General features: G+C 36.4%; 1 protein-coding gene across 2 annotated transcripts in view; it reads right to left on the bottom strand.

The window, feature by feature from the left end:
* COL25A1 (collagen type XXV alpha 1 chain) overlaps positions 1-27622 on the bottom strand; it is a 460318-nt gene that overhangs the window by 8948 nt on the left and 423748 nt on the right. The window contains exons 20-30 of one of the 2 annotated variants that reach the window (XM_042933945.1): positions 26007-26075; positions 23420-23464; positions 22429-22506; positions 15752-15796; positions 12276-12320; positions 9700-9780; positions 8466-8528; positions 7773-7823; positions 5753-5779; positions 2651-2731; positions 111-146 (exon numbers count right to left, since the gene is read on the bottom strand). In XM_042933945.1, the coding sequence (XP_042789879.1) occupies positions 111-146; positions 2651-2731; positions 5753-5779; positions 7773-7823; positions 8466-8528; positions 9700-9780; positions 12276-12320; positions 15752-15796; positions 22429-22506; positions 23420-23464; positions 26007-26075 (621 nt within the window). Of the gene's footprint in view, positions 1-110; positions 147-2650; positions 2732-5752; positions 5780-7772; positions 7824-8465; positions 8529-9699; positions 9781-12275; positions 12321-15751; positions 15797-16408; positions 16433-22428; positions 22507-23419; positions 23465-24968; positions 25014-26006; positions 26076-27622 lie in introns of both variants that reach the window. The other variant, XM_042933946.1, reaches the window with a different exon arrangement.

Below are 27622 nucleotides of genomic sequence, written 5' to 3'. Positions count from 1 at the left end.
CCCGTGAAGCCCTCATCATTGGATGAAAGTACATAGGGCAAAAGAGTCTGTCCTGAAGCACAAAAGCATAGCCACAAAACATGTTGGAGCAAGATGAGGTACTGACTCACCCGGGATCCTGGCTTCCCGTCTAAGCCAGATGCTCCCTGTGTGATTTGGTTGGTAGCAGGGTTGGTGGGTATAACACGAATGACAAGAACAGAGATTAGTATGAGGTACTAATGAACAAATGTAACGCTTCAAACAACATAATACGCAGTCACAGGGTTCTGGGATGAATATCACATTGCTACAAATTGTTAGTTAAAAAAAAAAAAAACGAAACACGTGACAATAAATGCCCCACAGATGATGGCATTTTAATGACATTTCCATTCGACAAATTCTTCAGAAATCAAGTCAATGAGGTTTATAAAGTAGGCTTTCTAGGAATTACTGGTAAGTCACAGAGTGCTAATTTCCATATGATACTCACTTTCTAAAGACTGTACTATTCACAATAGATTTCTTCAGGTTTTGAAAAAAAGTGGCCAACAATCTAAGAAAGGGCTCATTATAATAATCAATCAAAGTTAGCATTTCAGAGAAGAAAAAGACTCTAGTTTTTTGTTTGTTTGTTTGTTGTTAAAATAGCACTTTTGAATAACAAGTGCAGAATTTTAACATGCCAGAATGAGTCTGGATTTTACATGAATAATACGCATTGTTTTCTGGGTTGTTCTTACTGTGTTCACATTAGTTACCACTAGAGGGACTTCTAGGAACAGGAAAAAGCTGGGAAAATTTCATGAGTCCAAACAAAAAATAACTGTCCCAAACAAAACTGCTCTTCAATTCACTTCAAATAATCATTGCATCAACATCTGAAAGGGAAATGCTTTAAAAATGCAGTGTTGTTCCTAAGCGACGTGTTTTTTTTTTTACCTTGATCTCCAAGCTATGCATAGTGTGTGATAAAATATGACACTTTCAATGCTTGTTTTAAGAATTAGCACAATTACTTCTTTGAATATGACTTTTGTATCCCAAAACTCAATTGCTGATTTATAGTCCTTTAAAAATATTGATTAAATCAAGGAGTATTTAAGAAAGACAATACACTAGCCCTACAAATTTTCTTGGCAAGGTTGCAGAACTATGTTCCCATTTTATGCTGCAGATATAGTTAATAATAAAAAATGGAAGAAAAAACCTATTCCAGATGCAGACTCTACCAATGATGCTATCTACCATTATATTCGGGTAGTTTTAGTTTTTTTATTTTACAATTCCTTCTGTATAGACCTATTATGAGTCAGACTCTACATGCAAAATATATCTTTAGTTAGCAATGATTAAAATTTTTAAAAATGTTATGTTGTTGTTTAATGCTAGCATATGTACAGTTTTTGGCGAAATGTTGCATAAAAATTGTCACTAGCCCTAAATTTGGAATTAAGATAAACTTTAAAGAAATTGGATTAAGGGTTTAATAAAATAGAAATCCAAACTTTCTTTTGTCTTCTGGTACTTTCTTCAGAGTCACCATTATTATAGCATGTAAAAACAAACAGGGAGATGGTAAAATTTTTGTACTGAGAGTATAACATTATAATTACCTGGAATGTGAACTAATGACTCACATATGTCACAGAGGTTTTGTGCCCATGGTCCATTGGTCTAATTGGTGTGATTTAACCTATAGTCTAACACAAGGCTTGTATCATTCATTCAATAAGTGAGTACATATTAAGCATCCACTATGTGCCTGATTTTTGTAAGGATACTTAACACTTAAAGTGAAATAAGTAGGCACCACGAAATAAGTAGGCACTAACATTTTTATATGTAAAATATTCATGTGAACTGTATTTAACCAACTTTGTCTTATTTTAATAACATAATCTATAATGTTCTTTACTGCCTTCTATCTTCATTCACTGAATAGTCAGCATATTAAAACCTTTAACCTAAAACCTCATATTTAATCGTCCTTTTTAAAAATCTCTTTTTAGTTGTGGAAAGAAGATTGGCCTAAAGGGCATGGCAGATGAGAATTCCCTTTTTATTAAAAATAAAAATCTCAAAACAACCGCAAAATACTTCTTCCATACTATCCTTCACTGTTGCCAAAAGAACCTCATAAGAGGGCATTTTCAAAACAGATAACACACAACACTTAGACCATGATATATGATTGATTAATGTAAGGAGCCACAGCGCTGACCTCACGCCATCAGCAATGGCTAACTGCATACCTGCCACCCAACAGAGGGCTACAGTTTTTGGTACTGAAGGAGGAAATAAAATTGAGGGAGGGTTCTAAACTGAACTAAATTATAAAAACATTTGTGAGAAATTATGACATAATCAGCACAATGCTTTTTTAAAGGGCAGGGTGATGGGAGAAGAATCATCAGCCTTAAGAGAGGAAGGTTGGCATGTGTGTAACTGAATGACAGAACATGGACAGCACTGTTTGTCATGGGTCTTCCTCTGACACAAGAGCAGGCATCAAACAAAACTGGGCTAAGCTCTGCTCTACTATAATATGTTTTCCAATCACAGAAACCTCAAATGTAAGATAGTCACTGAGTAAACCAGAGTTGTTACTTAGGGTAGAAAGAAAAGTCTGAGATTTGCACTGAAATGGAAAGTTTTCTTTACTTACTGGAAGACCAAGGGGTCCTCTGTCACCCTTTTGACCTGGTTCACCCTTCAATCCTTTAACACCATTTAACCCTGGTTCACCCTAAATGCAAAAGCAAATGCCAATTTTGGTTGCTATCATGGGTGCTTTAACTGTGAGAGAAGAGAGCCAGTCTCTGAAATGGTTGCAGATTCCAGTTCTAGGTAACAGCAGAGTGAGGCTAGACTTGTTTTGCATCAGTTTAACATTCATTTCAAACATTTGTAAAAAAATTAATAAACTGAAATCGGCAAATAACGTTCTAGGAAATTCCTGAGAAAGCGTACTCCTTGTAATTGAAATGTGTATGACTGAGTTCTAGAATTTTTCAGATCTACTTCACAGAAACTGGTGTTATGGTACCCTTGCTCACCAAGCAAATCAGAGACAGAGTGGAGGATGTTGAAGGAGCCTCAGTAGAAAAACCCACTCTGCTGGACTGAAAAACTGGAATATGCAGGACAGTGTTATATGCACATATTTTAAGCCTTTAAGCATTTTACCCTGGGGAATGAGCTAAAAATGTAGCAGCTGATGTTTGAAGTGTTGCCATGTAGTGAGTCCTCATTCACGGACATTGCCAAGTTAGATCCCTACATGGATTAATCAACAGAATAGACAACAAATAGCCAATCCCAGAAGGGACTATGAAGACCACAGTACTTAAATGTAGTTTTGATAACTGTCCGTCTGCCCAATGTTATAATAAATAAAGTTGAAGTTTCACCTCAGGTGACATTACAAAAGCCATGCATGGTAAGTGACAAATTCTCTTGACTCTGATATTTAAAAACCTAAGAATACGGTACATCTATTTTCTATCAGCAGCAGAAACAGAGTTCTGACCTGTTCACTTTCCAACTTTTAAGTACAGACATTAATTTCATCACAAAAATCTGGGAAGATTTGTGAAAGGAAGATGGAGTCTCAAATGCCCTATAGAGTCTCGCTGGATAGGCGTGAGAGCAGGAGAGATTGTGTTTACATGGCAGGAAGGATTATTAACCTGGGAGGTATTTTCCCTAGGTGTCCGATTGATGAAAATCAGTGTGATGCTTGTTAAACATAGAGTCCAGGACCCCACTTAGTGTTTGAATTTCCAAAGGGGTCACAAAGTAATGAACACACCAGCACGACCTAATGGGTTCTGGGGATTCTGAAGATAGGACGTTTGCAGCACTGCCATGGTAGGAAATCCAAATATGCTGTGATTGGTAAAGGGTGGTCCTAGGAATGTCACAGAGCTAAAGTCAAGGGGAGGTTAAGGCCAAGGCTCAACAGTCAGCGTTAGTTAACTGGTCTCAACTTGAGATTGATGGCTTTGTATGTATGTATATGGACTTTCAGCTAGAGGTCTTGAGATGATGAATAGGCAGGGCCGCCTTGGTAGGCCACAGAATTCTGTGGTGAGGAATCATACATTAACATGAGTGGGCATGAACTGAGAAGTTGAATTTGTAAATAATCAAATGTAGTGTCAGAAAGACCAAATTTCAACTCTGGACCTAATTTCTAGTCCCAGATTAGTCATTTAGTTAGCAGTGTAACTTAGGGCAAATAATCTAAATTTCATGGACCTATGGTTTATCATCTATAAAATCAAGGAACTATCACAGGTAATCTATGAGATCTTTCCAAACTTAATAATTTTCTGAAACCTAGTATTTAAGTAGTGCCTTAAAATCCAAGGAGAAGCCAGGAGTAGGAACTACTGATTTAGTCCAGAGTGGGGGAAAAAGACCCAGAGAGGTTAGATAACTACCAAGACCACAAAGTTGATAGATGGGCTCTCCCTTCTGACCCACAGCACAATGCTCTTAACTCAAACTATAATCCGTGCTTCTGAGACACTGGCCTTACTAGAAGTATGGTGTTCTAAGGAGAATAAAGAGGCATGAATTTTTCCCATTCATGGGTGAGTCACCTGCCTGACCCCAAAAAATGAAACTCAGATTTCTGGGGTCCAACCAATACTTCTGCATTCCTAAAGCTGAGTGGGCCACAGGGAGTTCCTAAAGGAGAGGGTGGGCTGCCGCTAAGCTTTCTGATTTCTAGCTCCAACACTGCATTTATGTGTTCCCCTACCTCTCACCATTTAAATGCACCAACTCACTACTAAGGAGCTTTCAAGAGTCCTTGAACCTTCTCTCATGAGTTTTTTTTTTCCTGAATTTTTAAATTCAGAACAAAGCATCAAATCATAAGATAACAACCGATATTTATTGGGTGTTTATTGACAACTGCACCAGATATTGTGCTAAGTATCTTACAAATATACCCATTAAATTATCGCAACACTATGAGGTCAGTTGCCTAGTTGAGTAAAAGAAGGATCAGAGCGGGTAAATAGTCTGCTGAAAGTGACGTGGCCTGTTAGTGGCAAAGCTGAGGTTAGAACATAGGAACTCATTGCATATACTGCCTGGAAGAAGAAACCTTTCTTTCAGGGCTCATTTTAACTCTCCAAAATGTCCTCTTGGTCTACACAAAAGCAAAGAACTGATGGAAACCATCTTTACAATATAAGCTGCACTAATTCTGATGAGCAGGGGTATTCTCTATTGTTCTCTTATTAATCCAGAGCATAGAGTACATGATACACTCTACCCCATTCTAGACCAGTGATCTCTGGGGGAGTACAAAATTAAGATGTTGGATAGTTAAAGCATTTAGATGCAGCACCGCTATATGACAAACAAGGGGTATCAGTTACACCTAAATATGCAACTAATGATACCATAAGAAAGAACATCTGAACCAGTCTGAGAATCTCATCAGTTTCACCTCTAAATGGTTGATTTTGAGTATACATATTATGATTAGTAATTAAGAAACTTACATAGTGTCATGGAAAAAGGCAAAACGAGGAGGAATTCATCTCCAGGTGATATCACTTAAATTTGTTGTAAGACATTCTGTGTTGTGAGATTTAAACATCTGGATACTTAAAGGCTTAAAGATTATACAACATTATATAACATTATATAACAGATAAATAAGATGGGACAGACATGCTTCCGTCATGCTTCTCCATGATTAACAGGGAAACAGAAATCCAATAATCAAAGGATTTTTTTGGATTACCTTTGGTCCAGGAAGTCCATGAGGTCCCTGAAAATGAAAAACACAGATTTTAATTAAGAATTGATTCACTATTTCCTAACAGAAGTGATTATTGTATAGAGTAGCCAAAGAGATGTAAAACAAGAATCTTCTTCTTGGAGCTATAGCTAGAGGCAGGACAGTGGATGTTAACACCTAGTGAATGTTCCTTCCAGCTCTTGGATTGGTCTGTAATTGGAAATTCACTAACAGCAATTTGTTCTGCTAAATACCTGTGAGAGGGAGAAATATGTAAGAAAAACATTTTAAAAAAAGTATTGTGAACCCACACTACTCCTATTTCTCAAATCCATATTTTCATAAAATCTAGGTGGAACATGTGACATACTTTGAGTTACACAGAATAGAGATAGGTCCTAAAATACAGAAATTTGCCAAAGAGAAGTCCTGGTGAAGGGAAGACCTTTTCCCATTACTGAATCCTCTAGACCCAAGAAGAATCTAAAGAAAGAAGGAAACGAGGAGATGATAGTCAAGTTTGGGACCCCGTGGCATCATTAATTTAAGACTAAGGAAAAGATTCTATCCACAGAGCACTAATCATTATTAGTTAGAATGCATTTGTTTTTACGAAGACGAATTCTTCAAGGCTTTTGTAACAGTTGTTTACCAATGGAAGGAAGTTATAACGCATACATGCATCAGGGCTTTTCTCCTGTATTTTGTGGAAAATCTAACCATAGAGACTAATTAGCTAACCTAAATTACCTAAAGGTTACTGTGGATTGCTTTAAACCTTTCAAGTTATTTGAATTAACTCTTTGGAGAGAGGAGTATTTAAACACCCAACAGCGAAATTATACAACTGTAGGAAAAATTTTTTGTCAAGCAATATACAAATATTTGTTATATATGTCTGCATTGGAATAATATTTTCCCTTTAGATAAGCAGTGGATAAGCATTTTCAGGGAATGGCTGTTACTTTATCAAGTATTCTTATTTTATTGTAGTAATGGTTAAAATCCCTTTAAACTAATCAATTTTATGATATGAATAAGATATAGCCTTTAAAATTTTAATCTTCTAACTTAAAGTGGAGGGAGTATAAAAGAAAGCCAAAAGTATGTCATTTGCTTAATTCTTAATGAACAGTTTAGTATTAAGAAAATAATGTTAATTATAACTATTTCATGATATGAAATAGAAAACAACAGTTAGTGAGAAATAGATGATTGGGTCTGGGGCTATGCTTTGCAGCTTAGATCATTCCAGTGATGTTCCAGGGGGAAAACATGACCCACAGTTTATTTAATCTGTATGACTAAAGGCATAGAGTTTATTGAGATACCTTAGGGACGAATGTGACCTTAGAGGCTACCTGACTTGTACCCATCCTGCCCCAGGCAAAAGCAGCTGAAGCACTCCACCTTCTATGTTCTAGCCTTAACACTACCGCCATTAGGTGGACATTTTGAGAATTACACTGGCTTAATGGCTGCCTTCCTCACCAGATAGGAGTTCTGTGAAGGCATGGCCATTGTCTGAGGGATACTTGCGGTGAACCCTGGATCCACCAGAGTACCATAAAGGTGAAAAGAAAAAGAAGCAACAATATATGTCATCTACAATTTTTCTCATATTATTTTATAAATGTGCCTATTAAAATCTCATTAAAATGTTTCACAGTTGGTTAGACACATTCATTAATGGCTACAATTATTAATCCTGTTATGCTATGAATGGCCTAAATGGGTTGGTTAAGATGATTTTTTGACGTTCATACTGGAGGTTGGAGTAAAGCTTGTCAAATCTATCCTTGACTCTCCTATCACAAAACTACTCTATCTCTTTTCAAGAGACGTATTTGGGAATGAAGGCCAATACCGTAAAGTCAGATATCTCAGAGCACCTCGTATTTTCTGTTCATTCTACAGAGAGCAGCCCAAAATACAAGCTGGCTGTTGTGAGGGATGTGTTCATGTTTTTCTAGTAGCATACTCATAAATACATGATTACATTTTGTAGAGAAGAGAGGCTTACCATGGGGCCTGGTGGGCCATGGGGGCCTGGTGGGCCTGGTGGGCCTATGATCTGTACGTCCAAAAAATAAACATGGATTTGGTTACTTCATTTAGATAAGGCAGTTTGGCTTGGATCTTGTGCTAGGGTTCTGCTAAGGCCATTAATAGCTGCAGAGGAAGAAGGATACTAGAAAAAGTGAGGCATTTGATTCTTTAAGTTTAGAAATGCCTTCTTGAGAACAGCAACAATAGCAAGAAAAAACTTTAAAAAAATACAGCTGTTTTACAAAAGCCAGAATAAATCTAAAGTACATTAAAAGAAAGGACAGCAATCATCAAGAGATGCTATAATATCACAATCACTATTAAACTCTCCAATATTTCACTGAGCAGCAACAGGGCTCTGGAGGGGGGAAAAAAGTGTGCTCTGTAATCACAAAGCTCTACCCAAAAGTGTTATGGGAAAACCATTGATTTTTTTCTCCTTAGGATTAGACAGTCTCCTAAAAAACTGCTTTTAACTCAGACTTCTGAGACACATTGTCTCTCATCGTAAAAGGCCGACAGACATTTTTTCTATAGTTTGACAAACTAAAAGGTTCACAGTCTTTCTACTGTTGATAAGCCATCTGGCACAGATTGAACTTGGTAAGTAATAGGCCTGTTTTAGAGTTCTTTAGTAACCGCGGAAGTTCAGCCACCATCAACTTACGGAAGGACCCTGAGGACCTGGTAATCCAGAGTCTCCTTTTTCTCCTTTCATTCCATTGGCACCCTACAAATAACCAGTAAGAGCTGAGTTGGTAAAGTTGTTTCCAAAGTATAAGAAAGCAACTGAATTTCCTCCCCAAACCCATCATCCTTTTGAAATTTTTATAGTCTTATGCACATAATATATAAAAGAAAGATTTATCCCCTTGCATTTTCGTCTCAAAGAGCAAGCTTCTCCAAATCTCTAGGACTGTGGGTGATATGTGAAATACAATTTAAAGCAAATAAAAACTAGGTTAGATGTGATTGGTTAAACTTATACATTGTTATCTATATCAGATTATAAATGTTATATTTTTTGTGGTGGTGCTCACTTTAAATAGCAAAGGTCAGTCTTTTATTGACATTTATATACTTCCTTGTTTTAAAATAGGCCTAAGGCAGTGAAGTCTTCTACATTTTTTGTTTTAATCTCACAATTTAATTACTGAGGATGAAAATGAAGTTTCAGGGTTCTTAGCTGAAAATAGGGTTAACAATACCTATCTCTCCATTTCTTTTACATTTTTTAAAATTTTCCCTTCCAAATCCTCAGTAAAAATTGTGGGGTAAAGTCATAAAAACACCATTCCATTCACACAAAGAGAACACTTTTTAAACAGTAACTTGTTTTAAAATTACCTTACATTTTTTTAGTTTGTTAATTTTTAAATTATGGTTTATTTAAAAATGATCAGTTGTCACCATCTGATGCATACTAAATTAAAGTGATCAACTCTATCTTTCTATCTTCTGATGAAAATAATTCAGGAAAACATGAAGGTTTATTTTATAATTCACTTGGTTAGATGCTTTAAAACTTGTTTTAGTGCCACAGTTGGAGTAATTAACCAACAATACCTCAAATATTTAAGAATAAAATAGTACATGAACCACTAGATGAGAATGCAGGTAATCATAAAACTCTTTTTTCTTTTTAAGTTTATTTATTTTGAGACAGACACAGTGCGAGTGGGGGAGGGGCAGAGAGAGGGAGAGAGAGAATCCCAAGCTGGCTTTGCGCTGGCAGCACAGAGTCTGATGTGGGGCTCGAACCCCCAACACCATGAGATCATGACCTGAGCGAGATCATGAAACCAGGAGTCAGACATTTAACCAACTGAGCCACCCAGGTGCTCCTCTTTTCTGATTTAATTTATCTTAACATGAACACATCCTAAAAAGTACAAACATACCGGTAATCCAGGAAGTCCGATTCCTCCTTTTTCACCTGGCATACCTGGGTCCCCCATGTCTCCCTTTGAGCCTTTAAGTCCCTACAAATGATACGGTTTACATGTAACAATCACACTGAAACTTGATAGTAACATCCTAAGGAAAACAGAATTCCAGATCAATTTTGTCAGTGGGTGATCCTATGCTGAGATGATTCTGATTTTCACTGCTAGAGTTATTTCTTATAGCAATCTTCTACATTGAATCAGTACTATTTCCTCATGTAACAGAAGGGATTAAACCCTATTACTTAGGTCATTTAAGTATGAAAACGATGAATTTAGGTGTTAACATAATTTCTCCTGATTCTGTATTTTTACCTGGCAGTTAATTCAATATCACTGGTCCTGAAAACAATGTAAGGGACTGAGTTCTCAGCAGTACAATACACATTTTGAACCAGGACTAGCGTTATAAGAACAAAGGCTCAAATAAATTTCTCCCCTCTCCATCCACCACACTCTCCTACCCCTCTTAAAAGCAGGTGGAAGTTCCAATCACCATCAGTTTTCAATGGTTCAATATACAGAAACATAAATAATGTAGGCACCAATTATTAGGTGCCTGGTCTTTAGGCATCAGAGTTCAGTCAAGCTTACAAATGTTTCAACTTTTCCACAGCGTTCTTATTTTATTCTCATGACATCTCAATGAGGTGATCCGTGGTGCTTTAAAAAAATTTTTAAGAGAGAGAGCACAAGCAGGGGAGAGGGGCAAGGGGGCAGGAGAGAGAGAGAGAGAGAGAGAGGGAGAGAAATCTTAAGCAGGCTCCACGCTCAGTGCAGAGCTCAACTCAGGGCTTGATCCCAAGACTCTGGATTATGATCCGAGTCAAAATCAAGAGTTGGACGCTCAACTGACTGAGCCACCCAGGCTCTCCCATGATGCTATTTTTATTCTTCTTTTACAGTGAGTAAATAGAGAGATGTATATTTTGAATGCTAACAAATCTGAGTTTTGTAATAATAACACTGAAGTGGATTTTTATTGTTAAGTATTTTCATCCAAGGAGCTTCACTATCATATGACCAGATGGCCCATTCTTGGGCAGGGATGATGACAGTTCTGGTAGTAAGGGGCCCCTGGCTGCACAAACCTATTCATCTCTTCCATACCCAAACCTACTTACAAACAGTAGGAACGTGTTTTTTCTTTACTTATACCTATTTAATAGCACTTAGTTCAGAATCACTTGCTAGGTGGGTGAGTGGATAGGTGCTTGAGTGGGTAGTAGATGGATCTAACTGATTAATCAGCCCCTGGTTGGTTTTAGGAATCTAGTGATGGAGAGTAGTAGGGTAGCCTGTCCTTGCTACTGGACTTAGTAGCAGAAGTAGACCTTGTGAAGCGTATAGAAAAAAACCCCAGCTACTATGTATGTAGGGACCATGTAGTATCTTTATGCATGTTAAATTAATTATTTTTAATGACTAGCATTGGGGATACAACCAGATTTTTAAATGCTTATGTGATCTCTGATTAATAATAGCATATCATCAGAAGTGTTTTTCTTTTTTTAACTATCACGTTTATCTTATGTGACATTATATTACTTCAATATACAACTCTAATATTAAAATAACTCTTGAATTTAATTTTCTTACCTAATACTATCTCCTGAGAAGCATAGTTCACTAACTGTATCAAGAAACCTCTTGAAAAAAAGAAAAAAAGAAACCTCTTGATTTCTTACGATTTTCTTGATTTTAGTCATTTATTGGGTAAATAACGAAAGCCCAGAAAATATCAAATATCTTGAAGCTAACCATTGTGATTTGACTCTGAATTGAGAGTAGTGTCCATATTCTCCTTAGTCAGATTCTTTCTGGCCAGAGGTAAACAACAGCTTAGAGGCCAAATCCAGCCCAGGGATTATTTTTGCACAAATTGAATCATTGAGAAAAAATTTAAGGGGTGTTCAGATAAAAAAAAATCTGTGACAAAAACTGTATGTGATCTGCAAAGTCTAAAACATTTACTATCTGGTCTTTTATGAAAAAGTTTGCTAACCTCTGATTTAAGGGAAACCATTGGAGATACTGACATATTCTGTGGAAGCACAAGTGCCCCACTTGTTTCTGTATTTTCTAGTGATCTTGAAAATTAGGTATAATCTTTATTTGGGAAAAAAAATATTGTCAAAATAACACATATAAGGAATATCTAATTTTGTGGAAACTTTTGTTGACTGATTATAATCTTGACCTGTTAGCATTCACTTACAAAAAATTAGGCTATTCTTACTAAATTTGTAATAATCTTATAAGTCTAATAAAAATTCACAGAAGTGTCACTGGTAGATTGGTAAGGAGTATTAACACAAAGTGTCATATCGCTGGTCTGTTTCTGCAAAGAAAACTAACGTCTAATTTAAAACCAATTGCTTTTTAGAGTTAATATAGTCTCTACAACAGATGGTGAAAAAAGAAAGAGGGGGTCATATGTCAACACTCATGTCTTTTTGGCTCCAAATCTATAATAAAAGTAGTGATCAATAATGATGCTTTAAATGACAGTATATATCTTTGAAAATTACCTGCTCTCCATCAACTCCTGGGATTCCTGGAGATCCTGGCTCTCCCTGTTAAGATAAAAAGTGATGGCTTGTCTCCATTCATCATTGGTAAATAAAAGTGATGCTGGTTGGTAATAGTACAATTTGACTTTTCAGCAAAGGCATCATAACCCAAGAACACTTTGTTACATCATACGCATATCAAAACTAAGTGAAATAACATTTTCTTAAAGATTACATATAACAATACTTATATGTAGCTAAGATCCAATGTTTTTATTTTTTTCCCCATGTGAGATTCAGGCTAAAGGAAAAAATGGTGAAAGAAAACCGGCAGAGATATTTTGAAGGTTGACTATACCCTGTAACAATAACTTATAAGCCTCAGTTAATTTTTTTATCCTTAAAAAATCTGTATTATTTCTCTTTCTTTTTATTTTCCAACTTGAGAAAAAAGCAAAAACATAAAAGTTAACTTAAAAATCGAATGCAGTGTTTTAACTGGCACCATTTGAACAGTGGATACAGATTCATAATTGTGAATGTGCTATTTCCAGACATAAGCAATTAGATAATATCTTAATCCACATAAAATTACTTTTGGGTGAGTTCAATTACCTATACTATGGTAGGAATGAATTAAAGTTTACTATTCATATTATGACATTTTAGAAACCCTGACAACCCAAAATCTATTTTATCTTAATTGAAGATGACCCATTAAAAACAAATTTAAGCAATGTGCTAGATATTTATCCAACCAACAAAGGTCCAGTCATTTTTCATTTGGAAAGGTACTGAACAAACAAATTCTTTGAAAGGTAAGATATTATTTTAGATCAATGAGTCACTTTTGCAGATCCCATTATAAATATGCCTGATTCCCACATGGTGGAAACTTTGTAAAGTCAGCTCTCCTGATTGTGAGTGGCCTGCCTCACAGACAGATTTTCAAGGGAGCTGACTTGACTGTACTTTTTTAGAAAGGCTTGTTTGATGATGTATAAACCACAATAGTGAAATTGTTAGAGATCTCTTCCCTGGTAAAAACTTTAAGAGCTCTTGGCCCCAACATGAAATTTGAGCTTTCCAATTAAAGAAAGCCTGACAAACAAATGCATTAAAAAAAAAAAAAAAAAAGTGGGGGTGGGGGAAGAAAAAGTCTTTCCTTACTCCTGATTTCTCACCCTTTGTGGTAGAAGCAAAGTTTATTTTGCCACAAACAAGTCTGCTGAGGTTGGATGCACCTGGCTAAGCCTTAGTTTCATTCAGTCTGAATGCTTGTCAGCACTCTGGGTCCAATAATGACTGTTTTGCTAAGCTTTTACCTTCAAAATGTGACCCGCGAGTGTTTAAAAGAAAACAGAACTCATGAGTTATGAATTTATCTTTCACTCATCAAATGTAGTTTGTAAAGAATTACTTGATGTGTAAGAAGTCAAACAATCTTTGTTTGATAAAGAGAAACACTAATTGAATAGGCTCCCATTCAGTCTAAGTCCCCAGTGCAAATGGGTTCTACACGTGACTTTGGCTGCATTTTCTGACTCTTGGTCATAGGCATATCTCACCCCTGTTATCCCAACCTTCTCAAGGAGAGATCAAGGAAAGCATGAAAGATTGTATCATTCAGCCCAAGATCTCAATTACAAGATCATTGTGCAGTGTGTGGGGTGGGGTAGAGTGACAGCATTGTGGGAAGGCCAGCAGGGATGAGAGGTAAGGGAGTATGACTAACTCCCTCCCACAGCTCACTTGTCAAGACACTCATTTGGCCAGCTTCCTCCCGTCTTTCATTTTCAGCTCAAAGTCATCCTTGACTCTTAAGACTGAGAGGAGCCTTCCTGTATGGACATCCATAGCATGCACTCATCAAAGCACTTACTCTATTTATTAGTAATTGTGCCTTTACTTGCCTCGCTCCTGTTCTAAACTGTAAGCTCCTTGTTGAAACCCCTTGCTATATTCAGATATCTCTGTTAGATATTAGTCTTTATTATAGAGTAGAGGCTCAAAAATTACTTACTGAATAACTGAATTAAAAAATGAGTAGCAATTAGATTATAAAACAAGGGGAAGTGTATATGTTTTAACACTATTATATACCCTTCATGGCTAGGTGGTTCTTTTTGCCTCTTTAGGACAAGGGATTTATACCCTTAGGGTGGCTATAGGCCTTTGGGCTTTAAAGAAGAGTAAAGTCCTAGGAGCTTTTGAGGTGTGTAAGGAAAGAGGTATGTGTTTAGCACAGAAGCAAGGAATTTAGATCCTGGTTGACTCTACATAGAGGAAAAGGGAATCTGCAGATTCACCCCTCTGTTGTCTAGTCCAGCTCACCAAGATATTAGAGAGCAGGGATCCAGGCTGACTTGCTTACCAGGAACAAAGACTGTGTAACTGGACAATTTTTGTGTTCTATCTCTTAGGGCCCAGAATGTGATAGAGAAACAGAAAGTTAAAAACCCAAACCTTACAATAATGTTATACATGATATCTGTTTAAAATTAGGGTCTATGTTCTAAGTATATCTTATATGGGTAAGGACCTCAGCAATATTTTACTTTATATTCCTTTTTGTAATAGAAAAATAATTTTCCATGTGTTAGCTTTCTAAGTATCTTAAAGAGTATAAAAGCTGGTGTGTGTGTGTGTGTGTGTGTGTGTGTGTGTGTGTGTACATGACAGACTCAGCAAATAAAGTGCTTTGAAAGGCATCAACAAAAGATGGATTTCAAAATCACTTGAATCTCCTACAAAAATCCAGTGATAAAAGTCATATTTCAACACACATGGCTTAGTTCTAAAAAGTGAGAGACAATGGCCATGTGTTACTTGCTCAAATTTGGTTAAATAACTAAATTTAAGTTTGGAGGGGTAAAGCTGAAACCACCGACAAATCTGAGACATAATCAAGTAATTCTAGGTTTCTGTTGTTCATAGTTGGTATGTTTCATTAGATAAGATTCAAATGGCAGAATGAATAAATACAATGGGATTTGTTATAAAAAATGGTTGAAAAATGATTCCTCAAATTTTCGTCTGTGAATGCATCATGCTAAAGCTTCTCTTATTATTTTTATTATAAAAAATTAAAGGGAAAATCTTTTTTAGTGTTAGAATAAATTTTTCTTCAATCCTCCTGTATATAAATATTTTCCTTTTTTCATGTACTATATTTAGTGGCTCTTTACCTTTATAATTTCTATAAAACTTGTTTTTCCCTCATTTAATATTCTGTTTTTCTCAATGTCCTCCCTTTAAATTTAATGCTAGTCTTATTTCTCTCCCTTCTTACCTAATCTTCCTTTTTTTTCCCTTTCTGATTTCCTGTCCCTTCAGCCCAGACATCAGTGTCCATTCTTAGCTGCCTTAAGCAATATTGATGATCTTAGCTTCTCTAGTATTTTCTAAAAATGATTTTTCAAAGATACATATATTTAAGGTGGGATTCTCTGTACCATAAGTGGTAAATGGAAACAAGTAAAATAAAGAATGACCTTTGGTCCTTGTAGTCCTTGAGGTCCAGGTGGTCCAGGGGGACCCTAAATCAAGAAAAGACAAAGTTTTAAAAAGCAGCAAATATATGTATTACAATTTATGCTTTAAATAATAAGTACACCATATACTTCCATTATTTCTGTCATAATCAAACATCCCCCAACATTAATTTGCAATGGGGACAAACTTCACCAGTTATGTAAGTATAAAAACTACCTACTTCTGTGCAAAACTATCAATACATTTAGGCAAAATAACACTGAATATGCTTTTGAGTTGATTCCATAACATAATGTAAAATTGCTGTTGTGTTCCACATTCATCTCCTTGGGATGAATTAGCATGCTAATACTACCTGTGTTTCTGGACACCTAGCCTCCCCCCACACACAAAGGATTTGATTTCCCAAACAGTAAAGAACACAGCCACATTATTGTAAGACTAAAAACTTTAAGAAAAATAACAATAACTTTTTTTGGGGTCTTTTTCACTAAGCAGACAAAGTGGTTTAACTGGGGCAAATGTTGTAAAAGTTATTAATAAGGAGACATAAAACTAAATATCAGACAAAAACAATTGCTACATTAGTACCATTATCATTGGCATGCATCAACACCACGAAGTCACAAACCACAGAAATCATGCATGGGAGTTACCGTGACAGTTAAGGTGGTAATCCTCTGTTGGGAAAATGTATTGACAAAGACAAAGTTACCTATATTGTGTGCCAAAGTACAACAATACATTTTTGAAATGATCAAATTCCTTGAATGTGTTTTGGCAAGCCTGATGTCTTATAAGTGATTGAGAAGATACTGAGAACATATTAACCTATCTTTAAATGAATATATACACAATGGAGTACTACGTGGCAATGAGAAAGAATGAAATATGGCCCTTTGTAGCAACATGGATGGAACTGGAGAGTGTTATGCTAAGTGAAATAAGCCATACAGAGAAAGACAGATACCATATGGTTTCACTCTTATGTGGATCCTGAGAAACTTAACAGAAACCCATTGGGGAGGGGAAGGAAAAAAAACAAAAAAAAGAGGTTAGAGTGGAAGAGAGCCAAAGCATAAGAGACTCTTAAAAACTGAGAACAAACTGAGGGTTGATGGGGGGATGGGAGGGTGGGGTGGGTGGGTGATGGGTATTGAGGAGGGCACCTGTTGGGATGAGCACTGGGTGTTGTATGGAAACCAATTTGACAATAAACTTCATATATTGAAAAAAAATAAAATAAAAAAATAAGATTTAAATGAATACAATACAGTTATAAAGATTTTGGGGGTGGGGTCAGACCTCCAATCATTCCCTGATAAAGATTGTTTTTAAAACTATTTTCAGATTTTTCTTTTTAAAAAATCTATGTGTAAAGAAAAAAGAAAATGTCAAAACTTTAATTCACTTGATTAAAAAAATGTCTGTAGCTAAATGGTGTACAGTAGAGGTGTGTTGGCATAATTGTGACCTGAGAGACTGCTATTCATGAGAGTTCCATTCTAGGGCACTTAAATTAGAGAAAATGGAAATGTCCAACTGTATGTGTAAGTAAGTTTTTTTCTTTTTTAGTCTGTAGCTTATTTGTTGCATTATAATTAGCTTTTTTGGGTGCTATGGCTAAAGACAGGAGTTGACATGGAATTCATCCAGTTTGTGGAGTACGAGAGTACTATAGTGTGAAGTACTAGAGTACTATAACAAAATGTATCCTGTTAAAGAATGAATCTCCACAACATCTGACCCTTAATCCATGAACCGTTACTGCACTAATGTTTTCTAGTCTAGGTCCTATGCGAAGAGTTCTGTAGGGCCCATCACCACGTGACTTGGTCACAGAGGGAGCACATTTTCCATCAGGGACTCTGCTCAAAGAAACACGTTATCCAGTTACGTGTAAACTTGTGAATATCGGTTTGACACCATCCCTTTGTTTTCTACTCCTCCATTCCCATTTCTGATTCAGGTTGCCATTGTTGCTGTTGTTTATTATTGTTGTTGTAAAAAATAAAGTTAATATTACTAATCTTACTTCAAACACTTGAATCTCTAGTGACATGACCTCATCATTCCGTAGAAAACGATATATTTATGCACGTGTACAAATGGTTTGTAGCTATGATAAAATCAGTCGTGGTCATTGCGGCTTCATGGAAAACACAGTAGGAAAGAAACCACCAGTGCTTCTAAGACAAAAGGCAAAGTGGTCACATACTAGGGGCAAGGTAAAAAAAATACCAAGGCCTATCATATCTGTGTAACATAAGGTACCACTTACTTTCTCTCAAGGGATTCATCTAGAGCAAGAGTCAGATTTATTGCTATGAGAAAGCTACTTCTTGGCCCCTGTAAGTAGGCAAGTCATTTTTAAAAAGGTTATTAGAGAATTATAGAGTAGAAATAATTTCTTTATCATTATTCTCCAATCATATATTTTTAACTACAAAAAATCCTAAAAGAATCCTAAAATTTTAGAAAGGGAAGAGAGTTTACAATTTGAACTCTCTGAGGTTTTCCAAATGTACCGTATTTGAATTCATTTTCCACCTGGACACAAAACTAGTTTGCTTTTTTTTTTTTTAAATGTAAGGCTAACAACGTGTTTTGTAATGAGTTGCATAATAAAGGCATATTATTAATGGTAACTGAACTATCTAACAGATGGAGTTTACGTGATCTTGTTAAATAACTATATTTTGTGAGACCTAACAGTTACATAAGGCAGGTTTCATCCAGGTAACAAGAAAAAAATAAATGAGACACTAAGCTAAGTTCTCAACAACATTTTTACCACCATCCTGAAGCACCTGTGTGCGGGCACACAGAGACATCCTAAAGATATTGGCTCACTCTGAATTTCTTGTATCTGGTTCCTCCACTTTACACCTATGGGAACTCAGCAGGGTTCTCTCTTGAACTCCACGAATGATTGGAAAACCAGAATTTTTGGTAGTGATGAAGAAAGACACGTTGTTTTCTGGTGAGGCACGATGTGAAATGGGAGGCATGAGCTGAAGCAACTGTAAATTGTTGAAAGTCTCGCAAGCTGTTTTGTCATTTATTCCCTCAGATGCTTATGTGAATCTCTTTAGAATTAAAGGTTATTTTCTTTCATTTCTCATAATGATGCAAGCTGAAAATCACCCACGATTTACTAGAGAATAGGTTTAATTTAGATGGTGTTAAACATTTTTAAAAACTTGAGTCCGGAAATGGACAGGATTCACTGCTAATTGTGGAAACTTAAAAATCAAAGTAAATGGAATATGGCAAATGTTTCTGTAAATAACAATTTTCAATAGAAGCAATGGCAAAATTGTATATTTTTAATGTGGCATTTTTATAATTGTATTATGTATTTATTTACTTAATCTAGATTTTTTTTGCATATTTTTTTAGAGGAGGAGATAATAAAATGAAATGGACAAAATGGTGAATATCCATCAGTAGTTACAGAATTAGAAGAAAAAACGTCTACTACCTCCTTCTCAGTCTAATGGCTGCTTACTTAATTGATTTTGTTAGGGGCCCTTGTTCCACTAGAGAACAAGATTAGGAAAACAAATAGTTTCAAAAAAATAACTAAAAACTATTTACAAGCATAACATGTAATTGCCTAACCCTATAAAAACAATAAATCTTTATTTAGGTTGAGGCATAAACGCGAACTAGTTGACTATAATGGATATTGACTGGTTTACTGTCATAAAGAACTTGAGGCAGAAAAATAAACTGAGCACATATATCCTTTCATATCAAGATGTGGGTGTCAGTGTTTTAAAAAGTACCGTGCATTTAGGTATATTTACAAAGGATGCTCAGGAGCTCCTAAAAAATGACCTTAACCATAATACTAGATTTCATGGACTCTTAGAAAGAATCTATTCTGAAACATCTTTACTTTACAAATAAGATCAATGAAGTATAGATACACTCACTGCTTTCCCAAAAATGACTCAGCTAGTTAATAGCAGAGAGGAAATCAAAACAGATTTTTGGTTTTAGACCGAGAGTAGCTTGCTTCAGGCCTGACTCTGTTCATGCAATGGATACTTTAAAAGACTCACAGTTCTCCCAGAAATGGTCATAGCCTATAATATTGGAGGATTTCTTGGAAGCTAAGAGAATGTATACCTTTTAAAGGTGGTAGTAAGAATTATGGTGTCACCGAAAGCAGTTTAGGAGAAATTTAATCACTAATAAATTAAGTTAAAAACTATGTCCCTATATTTTATAAGTAAAAGCTTTGAAAACATAGTAGGTACACCAAAACTTCTTATTCTCTTTTTCTCTCTTTCCACATGCAGTTATCAATTTGTGGGGGAAAAGGAACAATTTAGAAATCTGGTTCTAGAAGTTGACAATAGCCAAAGGCTACTGCTTATATCTAATCCAGGTGTACTGAGGAACACTATTCAACCTATTGACTGAACCTACTGACCAAGCAACATTTCTTCAAGCAATGAGCATGCTTCTCTTTGCATTTTACCAGAAGAAAAAGAATGAAAAGAAAAAGAGGCTGCGCTGAAAACAATCTACAAAAACTACTTAATAAATGCTTTACTAGTTAAAAATGGTAGTTGTAGCAAAGCACCCAAAAAAATGTAGATCAACTAAATTAGACACTGTTAGTGAAGTCATAAAGATGGGGGAAATCAGTCGATCAAGTACAAAATAGCAAATATTTAAAACAATTAATTTGGTATTCAAGCAAAGAAATGGATTGTACATATAGGCTAAGTGTACTCACTTATCTATCAGTAACCATTTATTCAATATTTATATGCCTAGACCTGTGCCAGGTACATCAGGGGATATAAAATAAGCATGAGATATACTTTTGTCACCAAGAAACTTACAATCTGGTAAGAGGCAAGACTAAAATAAATTATGTGATTTGAGAACAATTAAAGGTTAAGCTAATGGGGCCTGACTGCTGATGTTTGCAAGGATTAAAAGAAAGAATCATCTGGGTGGCAGCAGTATATTGTTGGATCAGATTTAGACAGATGAAAGAAACGGAAGAAGAATGGGATGAACCAGGCAAAAAGAGGGCGATTTTTGTGGGTATGATAAATATGGCCACTCTCGGGAAATCTGTTTTGTGGAGAAATAGGAAATTCTCTATTATAGGTAGAATTATAGAGCTTTGAAAGTCAAATGAAGTTTGGGCTTGATAGAGTAGGCAAGGTGGTCATTTAGGTTTATGAGCAGATCAGAGCCTTCAAAATAATAATAGTTTAGGAAAATTAGCTTAGAGTGATATGCAGGATGGATTAGAAAGGACTGGGAGGCACTAGGACCAGAAGAATGGTGAAGGGGCTGTTGCAGTGTTAGCCCTGAAACAAATAGGATGTGGACCGAGTTCAGAATGGAGAGAACAAGGCAACCTCAGGAGACACTTTGAAAAAGGAAATAGCAGCATCTGTTTAGATGTAATGGACGAAGGACTATGAATAGTTTAAAATGATTCTAAAGATTCTATCTCAAGAAAGTTAAAGAATTATAGTATCACTAACAGCAATTGATTAGTTTGCTATCAAAAAAGGGAATAAAAAAAAGGGAATCATTTGATGGAAGGGAAAAGTAATCAGTATAATTGTGTGTGTTGGTGGGAGATGATAAAGCAATGGTGCATCCCTGGTGGAAATATTCTTAGACACCTGGAGGTACATGCAAATCAGACCTGGAGGGTGAAAGATTGGGAAGACACAACACAGAAGAACACAGAGCAAGTTAATGAACCAAGAAAAGATCAGAGACTTGAGGATACCAAAAATTAGGGTATGACAGAGAAACTGGAAATACTAAGAGGAAACCTGGGAGAAATTAGAGTAGAGGATTCGAAAAACCAGAAAGAAAATTTCAAAAGGAAGGCAGCTTAGTATAAATGTCACAGAAAATCAAGGGTGATGAGTACAGTGAGATTGACCTAGAGGTCATTGTTGGCCTTTTTAAGAGAAGTTTCAACAGAATTTTGATATAGGCTAGAATGCAGGAGTCTAAGCATGAAAAGGACGAACAGGAAGCAAAGGTAATGGCGATAAGCCATATAGTCTATGGCTTCTTACTCTATAGGTACTTCTCTATGGTAATAACACATTATATTATGAATGGTAGCAGCAATAAGAGATACCTACGGAAGTTTTACTATGTGCCAGGTACTTCCAAGTGTATAATACGTATTTAGCCATTTACTTCTCATAACAACCCTTGAGGGAGGTATTACTACTATCCTTTTTTTTTTATAGACAAGGAAACTGAAGCACAGAGAAGTGAAATAACTTGTCCAAGGTCATGAACTTAGTAAGCAAGAGATTTTCAGCCAGGTAGTTCTGACTCCAGGGCCACATGACTCTTAATTGCTTTGCTATACTTGCTTTCCAAGCAAGGGAGACAAAGATTGGCAAAATGAACAGAAGGTTTAAACCAGATAACACTAAAGCATATCTGAAGGCAGAAGGGAAAGAAAAGGAAAGATAAAAAAATGCTGAGAAATAAAGAGGATACACTGGGACAGGGAGAAGGAGATGGGCTCAGGAGATCAGGGAAAAGGTGTACTTTGAGCAGTGGAGCCCTCTGGGATGCCAGGGTGGGGGTGGAAGCTGATATTACACACATTACATGGGTGATCATCAGTGTCACTGTGCCAGGGCAGGGAGCAGTCACTTGCCTGCAAGGCTTCGTGGAGGTTGCCATTGTAGTCTATGATCTCAGTGGCTCCTTGATCTCCCTTTTGACCAGGTGGACCCTATGAAGAAAACCAACCAAGGGAAAATCAAGGAAGTTAGGCTAGGTTGTGCAAAGGACTGTGGCAAAAACATAAATAGCAACATAGAGCCCTCTCTGACCATCAATTCTTCTGTATGGCCCAATTGCACTTTAGAAAAATCATGTTCAAATTTTGTCTTTATTTCAAAGGAGGCAAATGCTTTTAACTTCCTATAGATGATAGATTAAAGATATGAAATCTGATTTTAAAAGAAGAGATAGGATTCAATCTCTAAAGCTGTCTTCTGAAAATTATAAAATGTAGGCTAATCTAATTCAATTTGCAACATTTTGATGGTTTAACACAGTATTTATTAAAGCAGTCCCTAATCTCTTTCTACTCATCTACATCTCATAGATTGTTTCCTTATTCTTTAAGAAGATAGAACACTGTTGTGTAGGAAATGCTTGTCTTTCTCAATAGGAATACAATTCCATTAAAATTTAACCAAATAGGGAACAAATATAAGGCATCTACCCTACTCATTAGCTCTGCCCCGAATTTCTATTAGTCATGTCCTAATTCCCTGCCTGTCTTTAAAAAAGACTTTGAAAATATGGGGTATTGCTTTTATTTATAATTAAAAAATGGATAATTCTATTAAATTGATGGTTATGGGCTTGGTCTTGCTCACTTAGCAAAGAGAAAGTGGAAAGAGTTCTTTAGCCCTTCTTGTGGAGCTTATTTTATGTGTTAGAATCTACATGCTCATTGGTCCGGTGAGTACAGTAAAAAATAAGAAAAAAAGGGGAAGCAGCAGAAATAATTCGAGTCTACCTCCAGTGCTATTATTGGATATTATTAGTCTAGGTGCCATGTGAAAGGCACATGGACACATGAGTCAAATCTAGGCTTGTAGGGGGCCAAAAGGTTAGATGAGAGATGTACTCACCCTTGGTCCCAGGGCTCCAGAGTCCCCTTTCTCTCCACGATCACCCTTTCCACAGAGAAAAGAAAAAAAAAAGCTGAATTACTAGTGGGGCCAACAGCCAGAAATACCTCAAATCTAAGGATGTATTTAATACCATGCAGCAGCACCTTTGATATGAACTTCTGAAGTGGAAATAACAATTAGAAGAACAATTACCACTGACACAGCAAATGCTTCTTTAAGATGCATCTTAAGTGAGTTAAAATTCTCCTTTCAGATGACAGAGTATCTTGGAACAAAAATATATACAGCAACTCTCTTACTAGGGATCTTCAAAAGCAAAGCAAATGGTTTTTATGATACTCAAAGAAGCTTTTACCTCTCAGATTGAGCCATATTCTTTTTTTTATAAGAAGAGATTTGGGGCAAAGGGAAAAAGAGCCAATCAATTGGGCTGTCTCTTTTCTAAGAAAAAAAATCTAGATAATCTGGACAGGGAAGGAACAGAAAGCTCGTTCTAGAGGGGTTTAGAAGGGAAAGGTCACCAGTGAGGCCTCTCTTTGATGATAATGAAGATCTAAGGAAAAGTTTCTCCAGAGGTATAGGCCTTTTAACACTCAGAAGGTGCTGAAGTGGACAGCAGCTGGCTAGAACAGGTTGGCAGGGCTGAAGGTCATGGGTAGGGCAAAGCCAGCTTTGTTTTTCCAAAGCAATATGAAAAATCACTAAAGTCCCATTCATGGTGCTATTACCCACCCTGGAGAGAAACCAGGAACAGTCCAAGCATCAAACCACACATACATCACTCTGAGAGCACTCAAAATTCTTAAAAGTCTAAACAGATTTTGGAGAAGAGATTTGAACTTATGTAGATTTGAAAGTTCTTTAAGACAGCCTTAAATTTAGAGTCCTTTTCCTAAGTGGAATTCAAAGAATTTTAATGTGTCTTTCTACATATTTCATAAAATGGATAGGGACCAATGAAGGTAAGCAGGAAAAGAGATTTTAATTTTTTTTCCACTCACATTATGCTGATAACATTTACCATAGTAATTAAATTTGCTCTGAATAGAGAATTAATAATTTCTGCTCTCTGTTTTCCTCATTTTTTATCCACTTTTTCATGTTATTAGCTGCAAACATCTTAACATGGTTCTGCTAAGTATGTAGATTATTTCAGATATTATAAGAGCACGATAAAGGAAAGAATTTCAATTGGTGGTGAAATTTTAATGCCATGGAGGGAGTCAACTAACTTAAAGTACAATTTGAACGTTTACCACAAAGAGAGTCAGGAAATAAAAAATAAGATTATACCCTACATAATGTTTTTTTTTTCCCAAAGAAGTTCATCTTGTGTAATAGGAAATACAACTTCTCTTAAAGAATAATCTGAAGCACACGAACACACAAAAACAAACAAGATGAAACAAACCAATTGTTTTGAGATATTAGGATGGAAATAATGCCATCCCACTGTCAGTTTAAAATGTGATTCTCTGTGGAAGAGGCAAAAGCCACAACTCTTGAAGGCCTCCTGTGATATTAAAATGGTTACTTGGTTACTGACCTTTGACCCCTTTGGGCCTCTAGTTCCTGATTCACCTTGTTTCCCCTATTATAGGAGAATATGAAGATGGAAAAGAGAAATGACAGAGGAGATAAGAACAGAAAAAAGAAATTAGCAGTGACTCAGAATAATGAAGAAAAATGGAAACACTTTATTTTAACTGCCTAAATATATGGTTCTATATAATGTTGACTATTATAACAACTAAGCACAAGTAGTTAACACCATGTCATTAGTTCCTTCCCTGGTCTCTCCACCGCCTTCATTCCATTATAATTCTGAAGACTGCCCACCCACCAGTGGATGGGAAGTGTTCTGTGAATAATCCTCATTAGTCTCAACAGTGTTGGCATACATTTCTTTTTCATCAAAAAGTGATGTGTCTCTGGGATGGGTTATTAGAATAAAGTGTTGCCATATTAGTTTGTAGGAAGTGTAGAGGAATAAAGACTGAACCGTCAAATCCTTAGCTTTGATATTTTCAGGGTGTTACACACCTTCAAGTTACCACAGAAACTAACACAGCACGTATCAACATTTTTCTCAGTAAGCTTTAATACACGTTGAGTGATAACATGCTAATACAATAGTACCTCCCCTTTACTTTTGGATGTGTTACTAAATTTGTTCACCGGACAGAACAGAGAAAACTGGGAAAGTTGAATTGTAAAATTCCCTTTGAGAAGAACCAATCAGTGTGCATTTCAATATATTGTGATTTTTGCTGTTTTAGTATCTTTTGAGGAACTGTGTTTTAGTTTCATGTTCTAAAGTAAGCAGTGGGGCACCTGGGTGGCTCCATCAGTTGAGTGTCCAACTTGGGATCAGGTCATGATCTCACGGTTTGTGAGTTGGAGCCCCACGTTTGGCTCGCTGCTGTCAGCACAGAGCCCCCTTTGGATCCTCTGTCCCTCTCTCTTTCTGCCCCTCCCCGACTTGTTCTATCTCAAAATTAAATATAACATTAAAAAAAAATAAAGTAAGTAGGACACATTTCCAAACCAAAGAAAGCTATGTTCCAACGCAAGAATAACTGACCTTTGGTCCAGGGGCTCCAGGCTCCCCTCGCTCACCTCTTCCAGGAGGCCCTGCCTCCCCACGTTCACCCTATCACAAAACACAAAACAAGTAAATGGCAATCTCCCTCACACTCAGGCTTGTCCCTGTAGATTAATAAATGAATTGAATTAAATCAAGGAAAGCACAGAGGTACCATTTATTTACTATGTATCCTGCAATGTATTAATCTCAACATAGATTATCTCATTTAATAATCAAAACAATTATTCAATGTTTGTATTATCATTTCTATTTTATAGACAAGGAAATGGTTTGGTAATGCCTGTCTGATACCTACGTTGGTAAACAGAAGACCTTTAAAGGGAATTGATAAGGGCCATCATTGTATCTCAACACAGACATGGACACAGTTTTCATTCTGTAGCCACATTTTAAGATCTGCCAGGAAGAAGCACGGCAAAGTGGTTGAGTGCCAGGTATTATAATCCGACATCCTGGGTCTTAATCCTGGTTTTGTTATCTACCAGTTCCGTGTTTTGGGACAAATTAGTTAAGTTCTGAAAGCCTCAGTTTTCTCTGAAATATGAAGACAATTTGTCATCCTGATCTTACAACTTATAAACGCAAAGTGCTAGGAATTAAATACTTAAAAATTAAGAGAGTGATATAAGGCTATATGAGAGAAGAGGAAATCCCATAAGGTTTTGAATGGTCCAGACTGGATCCCTGGAGGTGAGACTTCAGTCGTGTCCTAAGGATGGGTAGGGTGTATTTTATAATTGTTGTTTATGACGTGCTGTTGTTGATGAATGCAGCAACTGCATAAAACACTTCACATGCATTATCTTATTTAATCCCTGGGACAAATGAGGAAGGTATTAGTTCCCATAATTTACAGATGAGGAAGCTGAAGCTCAGAGAGGTTAAGGAACTTGGCTAAAAGCTTTTAAAGTGGGAGACCTAAGATTTAATTATTTCAGCAGCAATCCTTAGTTAGCTGGAGGGGAGGTGGGTTGGGGGATGGGCTAAATGGGGGATGGGCATTGAGAAGAGCACTTGTTGGGATGAGCACTGGGTGTTATATGTAAGTTTCAGGGTTCTACTCTTAAAACCAATACTACATGGTATGTTAACTAACTTGAATTTAAATAAATAAATCTTAAAAAATAAATAAAACTGTATTCAGTCTTCAGTTTTTACATAAATGTTTGTGTATGTAAATCTTTTGCACATATCTGGTCACTTTCTTAGGTTAAATTCTTAGTTGGGGAATTGCTGGGTCAAAAAGTATGAACATTTGAAAAGCTTGCCAAATTGCTCTCCAGGAAGACCCTGTCGTTTCACATTCCTGAACAGAGTAGAGAGTGTCGGCTTCCTGTACGATGGGTAGAATTTCAATAATCAAACAGGTTTGGAATTCAGACTGGTGATGGCATGTTTATGGGTGGAAAGGCACCCTCCTCACTGAAGGAACTGGTTCATCTTAGAAAAGAGAACTGAATAACATTGGATTGGTCATGGGTAATGTTGGGCTCTAAATTTCAAGATCTTTGTCTGTATCATACCAACTCTGGGAAGTCTTTGGGGTTTTGTAGGGGAGGCGGGATAGATTAGGGCAAGGATTAAAGAAGGTT

Source organism: Panthera leo, chromosome B1 (assembly GCF_018350215.1).
Source record: "Panthera leo isolate Ple1 chromosome B1, P.leo_Ple1_pat1.1, whole genome shotgun sequence".
NCBI lineage: Eukaryota > Metazoa > Chordata > Mammalia > Carnivora > Felidae > Panthera > Panthera leo.
The sequence above is the reverse complement of the archived record's forward strand: the minus strand, read 5'-3'. Positions and strand labels throughout refer to the sequence as shown.